The sequence below is a fragment of the Melampsora larici-populina genome, assembly GCF_000204055.1.
Source record: "Melampsora larici-populina 98AG31 unplaced genomic scaffold MELLAscaffold_40, whole genome shotgun sequence".
Lineage (NCBI taxonomy): Eukaryota > Fungi > Basidiomycota > Pucciniomycetes > Pucciniales > Melampsoraceae > Melampsora > Melampsora laricis-populina.
In genome coordinates, this window is record NW_006768804.1 from 297,863 (window position 1) to 310,233 (window position 12,371).

Consider the following 12,371-nt stretch of genomic DNA (forward strand, 5'->3'; position numbering starts at 1 on the left):
CAAAAACGCATCATCAACGGTCCAGCTCATAGATAAGACGGACGCACAGACCCAAATCGTAATCAAGTCTTGCCATTATGAGAGGATGAAAAACATCAAGGCGTTTTTGGATCATGAATGAGATCCTGATGGACATTTACGAATATGAAAGAAATGAAGGATTTCTTCATTCTATGAATGGTGATTTTCTTTCTGCAAATTGTAAGGTCACACAAACAAATACAGGCGGCAAAAGTAAAAAAAAATAACTTCACCCAAGATCAAATGAATTAAAAAACACGATAGAATGAAAAAAGAAAGGAATTGGGATGTATATGTATATATAAATTGGTTTAATATTCACAAAAAAAACAGATCTATACTGATTTCTTCCCTTTTCTTTTTAGAACAAAAAAATGGAAGCATAAAATCATACGACATTATAAAAAGTAGTGGAAAGTTTCTAGTTAATAGAATGGTGGTATGTTTGTGGTCTGTGTATGATAACGTCACATACACTCGCACTTGGATTTCTTTTTGAAGATTCTCATTGCTTTTTCATGTGTCCGGAAACACACATTTTCAAGTTACGAGTCTTTTTCCTTACTCTTTCTTCTTCTCTTCACCACCTTCGGTGGTAGATTTGGACTCTGTAGATTCACCTTCGGCTGGTGCATCAGCTTTGGCACGGGCCTCATAAACCTATTCAAACAGTCAAAAGATTCATCGTCAGGGATCTTAGTCTCCACCAATTCACATAAAACGTTGACTTACCTTGGCAAAGAGACCTAGACTCTTTTGTTGGGTCTTTCCAATAGCATCCTTAATCTGGTCAGCCTTGATTGACTCATCTCCACTTTGAGCTTTGACAGCCAAATCACGTAATTCGGCAACAAGCTTGCTAACTTCCTCCTTCTCCTCTGCTGGAACCTTGTCACCAAACTCCTTCAAAGCCTTATCGGTATCGGCACAGACACTGTCAGCTTGGTTGGCAGATTCGATCACCGATCGACGTTCTTTGTCGGATTCCGCATGTTGTTCGGCTTCAGTCATCATTCGCTCAATTTCCTTGTCAGATAATCCAGATGATGCAGCAATTACAATGGATTGCTCCTTGTTCTGTCATCCGAACGCAATCCACAATCATATGCGTCAGGAAATGAGCTATGTATATTTTGAGACTCAAAGAGAGCACTTACGGTGGCTTTGTCTTTAGCAGAAACATCAACGATACCATCGGCATTGATGTCAAAGGTGACTTCGATTTGAGGAATTCCCTTGGGTGCAGGTGGGATACCGACCAATTGGAAGTTGCCAAGTAGTTTGTTGTCTCGTACAAGTTCTCGTTCACCTTGGAAGACCTTGATGTCAACGGCAGTCTGTCCATCAGCAGCAGTGGAGAAGACAGACGACTTCTTAGTAGGGATAGTGGTGTTTCGGTTGATCACTATGAAGACATTTGTTCGTTCCGGAAACAAAGTAAATCAATATCAACGCTGACTCAGAAGAGAAAATGGATGACTTACGTCGTGTGAAAACACCGCCAAGGGTCTCGATACCGAGAGATAGAGGGGTGACATCGAGCAAGAGAACATCGGTGACGGATCCAGATAAGACACCGGCTTGGATTGAAGCTCCGACTGCAACAGCTTCATCAGGGTTGACACCTTTGCTGGGTTCACGACCAAAGAGCGACTTGACAGTTTCGATCACACGAGGCATTCGAGTCATACCACCAACTAGTAGGACATCATCAATCTCTTCCTTCTTGATACCGGCGTCGGCAATGGCCTTTTTACAAGGGTCGACAGTCTTTGATACTAAGTTTGAAACCAAGGCCTCAAACTTGGCACGACCAAGCTTAATGTCAATGTGTTTGGGTCCGGTTGCGTCAGCAGTGATGAAGGGTAGGTTGATATCGGTCTGAGCGGTAGATGATAGTTCAATCTTGGCTTTCTCGGCGGCCTCTCGAATTCGTTGGATGGCCATTCGATCCTTGCTTAGATCAATACCAGTGTCCTTCTTGAACTCGGAAATGATGTGGTCAACAAGAGCAATATCGAAATCTTCACCACCGAGATGGGTGTCTCCGTTTGTTGATTTGACCTCGAATACACCCTTTTGCATCTCGAGAATTGAGACATCAAAGGTACCACCTCCCAAATCGTAAACAGCAATTTGACGAGACTCATCTCGATCAAGACCGTAGGCCAAGGCAGCAGCTGTGGGTTCGTTGATGACTCGTAAAACTTCAAGCTTGGCAATGGCACCAGCATCTTTAGTGGCTTGTCGTTGGGCGTCGTTGAAGTAAGCTGGGACGGTGATAACTGCGATCGCAAAGACAATGGTTTGGTGAGTAAGACAGACTAGCGCGGTGAGAGGGATGTTTACATAGAAGATAAATGTCACAACTGACCTGCGTGTTTGACCTCCTTTGTCAGGTAACCCTCAGCAGTCTCCTTCATCTTCTGGACTACGTAACCACCGATCTGACTTGGACTGTACTTCAGACCACGAGCCTCAAGCCAGGCATCACCATTGGAATGTTTGACAATTTTATAAGGCACCTGGTTGATGTCTTTTTGAACTTCGGCGTCCGTGAATTTCCGGCCCAGAAGACGTTTTGTAGCAAAGAAAGTATTTTCGTAGCTGAAGGATAGGAAAAGTCACCCAGTTCAGTACAGTCAGATGGGACTCAAAGAATAAGACACGAGTGCAGAAAAGCGAGGGCAAAGAGATAGCATCTTTAATGAGATGTGACGTACTTTACCAAAGCTTGACGTTTTGCAGGAATACCAACAAGTTTCTCGCCTTCCTTTGTGAAAGCAACAACAGAAGGTGTTGTTCGACCACCCTCAGCGTTTTCAATCACTCTTGGGGTTTTGCCTTCCATGACTGAGACACAAGAGTTAGTGGTACCAAGATCGATTCCAATAACAGGCCCTGAAACCTTGCCATCTGTTGATGACCATCGATTCTGGTTAAGTCGACTTGATGTAAGACTTGTTGGTGTTGATAGACGTGAGAAGTATGAAGAGTTTAGGGAAGATGGCCTGATTGACCGGGAAAATCGAGCAGCAGAATTCATGATAGGAATAGGAAATGAATTAAGGATTTCTGGTTGGGGTTTCTAGATCACTGTGAAATGGAAGGAAAGATGAATAAAGGTTAGATATGACCAGACAAGAATGTTAGGATGACAGGATGTTCTTTTGATAGAGGGTGATACTGACGTTGGTATATATGGATGGTTGGTTCGTAAGCTGAGACGAATGAGGTATTTTAATGGTTCTTTCCTTGTTTCCCTTCGAACAGAAACCGGGAATTTGAAAAAATTTGTGAGCTAAGTGAACTGCGGAAACCAATCAACCGCAGCAGTCAATTCGACACTTCTCGATCTTGCTAGAAGTCTTTGGGGTCTGTGATATCCCTGTCTATCACTGTCGCTCTCCATGTCCCTTGAGTGTTTGCCCCGGGAAAGTCTGAATTGGATGTCATCAGTATCTAGCTAAACTGTCACCCTCTGCTCAAATTTTCATCGTACATATCCAAAAACAGAATTCAACTCAACTCACAACATTTCCAACTAACAGCTCATCAAACTAAGAAACCAAGTATTGATCTTCAAAATGGTAAGTAAAAACAAATATGCCTTACAATCTCTGATAAACCCTCCCAAACTGATAACTGGTTCTATTTCACTAGCCAAAAGCACCCAAGTTTCGAAAGTTTGCCGCAGTCAAAAAGATGATCAATCCTAATGACTCTCGTTTGGCATCTAATCAAGAAAAAGCGGAAAAGAAAAAAGAAAAAGAAGCAGCAGCAGCAAAAAATTATGTGTAGGTCATTTATCACATGAGTCACTTTCATTACACATTTGAACGTTTACAAAACTGAGTCAATGAAAATCACCTCTTCTACAGTGCACCTACACCTACTTCACTCTTCTTAACGCATAACACAGCTCTTGCTCCACCATACCGAGTCTTAGTAGATACCAATTTCTTGAACCTTTCATTAACCAACCGAATTGATTTAATTAAAGGCATGCTAGATTGTCTTTATGCCAAAGCAATTCCATGTGTCTCTGATTGTGTGATAGCCGAACTTGAGAAACTGGGTACTCGTTATCGTTTAGCATTAAATCTTGCAAGAGATCCAAGGGTAGAACGTTTACCTTGTAATCACAAAGGTACCTATGCAGATGATTGTATCGTTCAAAGAGTTACTGCACATCGATGTTATATTGTGGCAACTTGTGATAGAGGACTGAGGAGGAGGTTACGGAAGATACCAGGTGTTCCAGTGCGTCCAATTTTCAACCTTTTCTTGTTGTCTTTGATCATATACTAATGATTCTGATCTTCTCTCCCCTCGACATTTGCAAAAAACATAACTTCTTGAACAAAAAGTTGATGTTCATAAAACAAAAACAATATGCCATTGAGAGGCTTCCAGATGCCGGTCTTCCATCATGAAAAATTTGCTTATCTGATTATGTTTTCTCTTACTGACTGTCTACCCATCTCAGTCTCGCGCTCCTGTCTACGATCTATTCCATGACCAATAAATTCATATTACCTGTAACTTTTAGCAAGGAGAAATAGTTTTTGAATTTCATCGGACGGACGCTTGGCAATGATACATTCGCCTTCAAACCAGCCAGATGTGAGCCAAGTACCATTTGATTTTGATACTGTAAGGCTCATTTCGGGCACTTCAAGATGTATACCAGCCTTGCAAGTCTGGATCTTTACACCGCGCTGGCGCTCTTGATCCAAGACATCTTGCAAACAGGCTAGAATCAAACAAGGAGAAGAGACGCAGTCGCACGGCATGAGATGTGCCTAGTTTCGGCGTGATACAACAGATAATACACTGCTGGGTCGGGGATGTTTGTATAAGTTACATTTTCATATCAATAACACAAAACGCTTCGAATACAAAACCAAGGAATCTCTTTCAAGAAAACTGGGGAAATAGAGATACAAATTGGAGCAAGGAGAAATGCCGATTGCAAGAATGATACATTGTTCAGTTTTTACAACATTCATGATCCAAGATGAGTTACATATGTCTAAATTTTTCTCTGGTGCCGAACCTCTTCTGGGATCCAAGAATCCACGTTTGTTCAGGTTTGGTGAAAGTTGATTCAAGTGCAGAGTTGTTAGAGTGCTGTTCATTTTCGACTAGGAGCGGCGCGGATACAACCGTATCTTAATAAATATTCTTTATCTTCTGGTCTTAAAGATCGCGTGGCTTGACTCTGTGCGGAAGGATATAGTTGAGGTATAACGATTTCCCCTTCCTCGAGGGCAGAAGTTTCTTGGGTTTCAGAAGTGGGTTGGGTTTGAGGTTTAGCAGTAGAGCTGGGTGGAGTAAAGAGACCGGAACTACTTGAGGTAAGGTCTGAAGATGGTCTAGTTTTTTTATTTGGTTTTCTAATACATTGGTGACGGTCCCCCAAATCAGGAAACCTTGAACGTCCTCTTTTATCAGTGATGTCTTGTAAGAATTCAAGTTCCTCACTAGAAAGGGTTGATATATCTAGCTTGCTCAAATCGATGTTGGTTTTGGGTTGTGCACCTTGTTGCGAATCTTTTGCTGAGCTTTCTAATGAAGCAGAACCTTCCTTATGGTTGTCCTTGAGAGACGAGGCAGAAGTCGGGACTGACATTTAGAATGAAATAAGAGGATTGGATGTGAGTTTGAGTTGAAAATTTGAAATGGTTGTGTCGAATGATAATAGAGAATTTTGTTGATTCTGGGGGTAAGAACTGATGGTTAAAGATGAAAGGATATTTGAGGATGGAGTTGACTCACGATTTATATGCCTCAACTACTGCTTTTCGTTTGACAACGTGAAAGCACGATCGACAAGTTTGACTTTTTCAACCATTTCCTAGAGTGAATCACAAACAAACAAGGGAATTGATTTCTTTTGTTCACGCCGGATTCGGTAGCCGTTCGGTAGGGTATTGATGGGGCCCTACTTTGTTGACTGCCAGTCATGGAGAATGCATTACAGGATTACTTACGAACAATCTTGTTTTGTGTGTTTTAGTCTAACCTATATGTGCTTTTCTTCCTCACTTCAACCGCGTGGGGGGATTGATTGAAAGGGTTCAATGGATATTGAACACGAGCCACCCCATCCAGCAACCATAACAGGAAACCGACGCGCAGATGGCTTTTCAACTGTTGCCTATTGTTTTTTGTTTCGTTTTGGATGATATTCCTTTGCTTGGGCAAATCCGGAAAGCTTGAGCCTTCATGAAAGAATGAAGCTCTCTGACTTTTGAACCGATTTGCTGCGACGCGCCTCTGTATATCAAGTTTGTTTGGGAAGTCAGAATTATAAAGCTCCAAAAAGGCTTCACAAGAGATTTTTATACAAACATAGGTGAATCAGAAAATATTTCCACATTCCTGGGAGTTTCAACGTGTGGAATGAAAACTGTGTAAGACTTAGAAAGGGAAGCAACAGGAAGCAACCTAACAAGTAAGGGTACAGCCAATTTTGCCTTGACCTCAAGTTCAAGAGAACGGAATTCCGGCAAGGAGATTTCAAGCGACGGTCATCCGACTCAGACCTTTGCACATCGAAGACCAACATTGTGCTGAGCCCACACTCACAATAATCAGCTACACGGAGACACCTACCGCCAAGACTAAAGAAGAGGATGTGATAGCGTAGCGTTCACTCAATCCAATCTGTGTATGGTGTTTTCGTCGAGAGGTGGGATGATGTGAAGTGGGAGTGCGCAAGTAAACTGATGGAAACATTGTATGGCATGTGATCTGGTCAAGCTATCGGTGTAGGTCTTACACAGGTATTCATTGGCAGAAACGTATCAGTCATAGATATATCAAAACATGAAAGCCCAAACGATGCAAAACGAGTTCCGGAGGTATATGATCACACTATCGTTCAACAGCGTTTGAGCGACCAATACAAAGAGAAATCGGTAATTCACATTAGACACATAGAATCGGGATGGACAACAAAACAAGGCCCTTGAGCTCTGATACCAATAAAAAAGAAGATGAGAAACAAGATATGTCGAGACTCCTTTACCAACGTTCACACGAGCACTATCCAAAAAATGATGGATCAAGCTGTGGATGAAAAGTTAACAATTTTGTAACGTCATCCAAAAAGGACATAGTCAAGCTTTCTTCAGGCTATTTATGCGTCCCTGTTTGTTCGCTTCCTCCAGCAGTCTTAGTCGTAGTGGGAGTCTCTGTCCCAAGTTTCGTGCGGCCAAGTCTTGCTTGAGCACAATAATGTTGTGAATGACCTTTGTAGACAGTATGTTGGATTGTACCGGATTGAGCGTCGAAGCATGCTGCTAGATTCGCGTAAGCACTGGAGCATGGTTGGACAGGACACGTTAATTTTTGTACTCCTTTTGAAGTTCAGAGGAACGGTTGAAAGAAGTTCTCACAGGCAGAGACATAGAAAGTTTTCCTTGCCGCAGCTGGACTCAAATTGACGCGATTTTTTCTTAATAGACCCAAGATTTCAATATTCGTAGTAAAAATCAAAAGTTTTTGCAAGACTCACAACGCAATCATCCTGAACTTCTCTATCGCAGTCCGTTTTCACACTTGTGAAGCCTTTGAGATGAGTTTGCAGAGGTTTTCTGATTGGTGAAAGATAATGTTCACATTGTGCGCAGAGACTCAGAAGCCAAACCATAACAGAGGAAACAGCCAGAAAGGATCCAATGCAAGTCATGTCGATATCCTCAAAGGTAGATGTTGTGATTATGAAGATAAGGGATGAGTTCAGTCACAGAGGTTTGAGGAGCTGATTTACTTGGTAGTTTCAAGACACAGGGTTGAGCGTATTTGGGTTGTGTTTAAATATATCAAGGGTATGGACAGGATCAAACTTAACTCAGGATATGGTATCTTGAGGAGCCACAACAACTCTGTCATTTTTATAGACAACAGCTGCGCAGCTACTGGCCACCTTGTGCACCGATGCAAATACTCGCACGGTAGGAGGTCTGATGCCGTTGCGAGCTCTGCCCCAGGGTGGTCTAGGTCAGCCGGGCGTGCTCACAGAAGGTACAAGAGCATTCGCACCACGCTGATTGTGGGCAAGAAAATGGACATCACGTGTAATAATGCATCGTGACGCCACAATGTGATTTGCGCCTTTCCTCTCGGCAAGCTTTGTGAAATCATCACCAATCATCCGTAAATCAACCAGCCGAAAAGCTGGACAAGAATAGCTCTGGCGACACGATGCGGCGAGAACACACTGTATGAACTCAACATGGAGCATTCGAGGATCGTTGGACATGGGCAAAAGTGGGCGAAAAGGTAAGCTTAATCAAGCCCCTCTTCCGACGCGGCCACGTCCGCTCTCGAAAAGGGGCTTAGGGCTGATACCCCGAGCTTGACCTGAGACCAGCGGGTTTTTCAAGCAATTTTGCTGGAAATCCCTTACTTTTTGCTGCATACTTTTTTTTGGCGGGGAGACCTGTAGTGATCTAGCTTATGGTTTAAGAATCCAGAACTCCTTAGTAACTGAATCCGGAATCTCTCCTAAGATAATTCCTGTAAGCGTAACAATATTTCTTTACCCAAAGAATAGATGATGATGATCTAATGAAACAAGAAAACTCGATAAAGAAAGAGAGAATCGAGCCAAAAGAGAAACAAACACTCTGTCTAAATACTAACAAAATATAAGATAACATAATCATAAAATGCGAAATATAACCGTCATGACGTCATAACTTGAAATGAAATGCTGAGCTAAACAAAATAACACGTCCTGCAAGATATAAAAAGAGAAAAAGCGCATAACAACTGTTGCAACATCTTCAAATCCTTCTATACATCACAAAAGTAATTCCCCTTATACCCCATTTTTCTCTACTACGCATCTGCCACGTAACCTAAATCTGGTCGTGATAGATCTTCGAAAACTTCCCATTGGGGGCGAAGATGATCCACATGAATTTCGTGATAAGCCTGAACAAACACATCCAGACCCCGTGACATCTTCTCCAGAGGTACCCAGCTGTCATTCACACCTGATGGTTCTGTCCTAAGCAAATACTCATGCCCAGAATGTGTCAGCCTATGGTCCAATATAACTTCTACTGACAACCACCTAGCCATTCCTCGCGCACTCAAACCTTCCTGTAACTCATTTTCTGGCAAGACCTTCAATTCGTCAGTATCGTCAACTACTGGCATAACGAGCGAAACATTGAAGACAGGATGCAACCTGGCGTACTCTGGGGGCAAAGATAGTTCAAGAGCATTCTTACCCACCATCCGCACCACCAAGAAGGGACCTATCCTACGGAAATCTAATTTCTGTGATGGTCTCCTCGTCTTGATGTATTTCCTAGACAACCGCACTAAATCACCAGGCCGGTAAATCACATCTACCCTCTTTTCGTCGTCATAATAAGCCGCCTGTCGTCGCTTTGCTTCCCTCAAGTGGCCTTCCAATCGAGTTTGAATGTCCTGAATGTGCTGGATGAATTCATCTGCCTGTGGAACACTGGATGAATGAGTTAAAGAGTTAAACCTAGGATGAAAACCTGTGCAAGCGAAGAAAGGTGAAAACCCTGTGGAAGCGGACACAGAATTATTGTTCGCAAACTCCGCCATCGGCAACAAGCGTGCCCAATCATTTTGTTTCTCGCCTACAAAGCGACGCAGGTAGTCTTCCAAAACCGCATTCAGGCGCTCAACCTGCCCGTCCGTCTGAGGATGGAAGGCAGTAGACGGCGCTGGTGAGATGCATAAAAGCTTACAAACTGCAGTCCAAAACGAGCTCATGAAAATAGAACCCCGATCTGATACTATCTTGTCAGGTAGTCCATGCAACCTAAAAAACTGATCTACAAATGCATTAGCCAAGTCCGCTGAGGACCATTTTTCCCGCGCTTTAATGAAGTGCGTAGACTTTGAATAATGGTCCACTATCACCATTATTGAATCGAAACCCTCCGACACAGGCAGCTTCACAATAAAATCCACACCAATGGTTGACCATGGCCTATCTGGAATGGACAATGGCATCATAGTTCCCTGCCGTGGTCGTAAATCCCGATTCACCTGCTGACAACTATGACAAATTTTAACAAAATTCAGAGCATCAAGTTGCAAGCCTTTCCACGCAAAAGACCTGGCAAGTAAGTCCACCGTCTTTGCCACTCCCCAATGACCTGACAAAGGCCTGGCATGGTAAGCAGACAAAACCTCCTCGTGCAAGACTGCTGGAACATAGACTCAACCTTTATACCACCAAACGTCATCTGTGAAACGAAAACCTTGGGCGGAGGCTCCTGGAACGATCACTTCGTTGAGAAAGGCGTCCGCTTTGTACCCTGAACAAATCTTAGCGAGTAAATCAGTGGTCGGTTGTGCAAAACCTAAATCAAACTGAACCCCATCCTCCGAAATTTGGATAGCGTCGACCGGACTTCCTGCAATTGATTTAAACAAAACCAGAGCCGCTGGTGGTGTGCCGTCGATAAAGTCTGGCCTCCGCGACGCCGGATCCGCCGGATTGAGCTCTTCCTGCAATTGATTTAAACAAAACCAGAGCCGCTGGTGGTGTGCCGTCGATAAAGTCTGGCCTCCGCGACGCCGGATCCGCCGGATTGAGCTTTCCCGGAGTGTGCATAATGACGAAGTTGAAAGAGGAGAGGAAAGCCTCCCATCGTGATTGCCGAGGAGTAAGCGATCTTCCTTCCATAAAATACCGCAGGTTAGCATGGTCTGAAAACACAACTACTTGTTCGTTTGCTCCCATCAACCACGACCACCATTCTTTAAAAGCAGCAATGATCGCTCCTAACTCTTGATCGTGCGTCTGCCAACAAGTCTCAGCCGGCGACAACTTTTTGGAGTAATAACAAACAGGCACGAGCTTCCCCATGCCGTCCGGCTGCGACAATATCGCCGAAAAGGCATATGCACTGGAATCGACTTGAAGAACCCGTTTCGCCTCGAAATCAAAATGCTTGAGAAAAGGTGCCGACGTGAATGCAGCGATCAAGGACGTAAAAGCGTTCCTGGTAGATGCGTCTGCCAAACCTAACGCCACATCCGCGTCCTTCTTAGTAAGGTCTGTGAGTCGGGAAACTTCCGCCGAAGACCTCGGTATGAACCGCCTATAAAAGTTAGTGAAACCCAGGAAACGGCGCAACTCCGCAATGTTGGCTGGAAAGGGCCACTCCTTAATCGTAGACAGCTTAGCTGGGTCCATGCGTAATCCTGTAGTAGAGACCACGAAACCTAAGAACACTACTTGTTCCTTGAAAAACTCGCACTTGGACAGGGATGCTTGCAGGTGGTGCTCGCGTAATTTCCAAAGAACTTTCTTGATATGGTCTGCATGAGATTCGTCATCCTTGGAAAAAATCAGGATATCATCTAGGTACACAAAGCAGAAGACGTCAAGGTATTCATGTAATACATCTTGGATGAAACATTGGAATACCGCCGGTCCATTAGCCAGCCCGAATGGCAAAACTAAAGATTCATACAACCCACCAGGCGCTCGAAACGCCGTCTTCCACTCGTGGCCTGCTGCAATACGGAGGAGGTTAAATGCCGCTTTTAAATCAATCTTTGCGTACCTTTTCCATCCACGGACACGACTCAGGAGGGTTTTTATCAAAGGAATAGGATAACTATCCCGCACCGTGATTTTATTCAAACCACGATAGTCAATACAAGGACGATTTTTCCTACCTGGGCTTTTCGCCAAAAAGGCTGGAGCAGACGCTGGGGAGGACGAAGGGCGAATAAACCCTTTGGCAAGTTGATCATCAATCCAAACCTTCAACTCAGCCTCGTCACTAGCAGAAAGGTCATAAGCTCTGCTTGTTGGGGGTTCACAACCTTCCTTGAGGTTAATCTCTACGTCGTGCTTACGATGGGGGGGAAGGGACGTCTGCTGTGGCAAAAACACATCTGCGAACTGATGAAAACGGCGCGGAATAAATTTCTTGATTTCGTCGAGTTCCTCAACTGAAGAAACATCAAACTGGTCGCCTGCGGTACAAAGAGAATCTGAAAAAGAACCCGAATCTAAAGGGAAAGAAGGAAAACCATCGCCATCACACAAAACCACCAACGACCCGACCTCTATACCTCTACCTGCTTCTCCGCAATGAATAACCGTGCGATGTGAGTTTAACCATGGCAATCCTAGAATGACGTCATAATTGCCGATGTTGTTGACTTTCAGGTCGAAATCTAGATCCTTCGACTCATCAACTCCGTTAGTCAAACGGCCAACCCCTTTCCACGACTGAGTAACTAACTCCCCGCCTGGAGTACCGTCAAACCCAGAACAAGTCAGAGGGGAGGGTAATGTGTTAGTTAACAAGCCATACCGTTGAGCA

At 43.8% G+C, this 12,371-nt stretch overlaps 1 protein-coding gene across 1 annotated transcript; it reads right to left on the minus strand.

The window, feature by feature from the left end:
- Nucleotides 1-732: 732 nt before the first annotated feature.
- On the minus strand, nt 733-10,679 carry MELLADRAFT_53347 (uncharacterized protein; the record flags this gene model as incomplete). Its single annotated transcript, XM_007414051.1, has 6 exons — nt 733-1,098; nt 1,179-1,426; nt 1,506-2,306; nt 2,396-2,628; nt 2,745-2,929; nt 10,605-10,679. 6 exons carry the CDS (start codon nt 10,677-10,679, stop codon nt 733-735), a joined length of 1,908 nt encoding a protein of 635 aa, XP_007414113.1.
- Nucleotides 10,680-12,371: the final 1,692 nt, after the last annotated feature.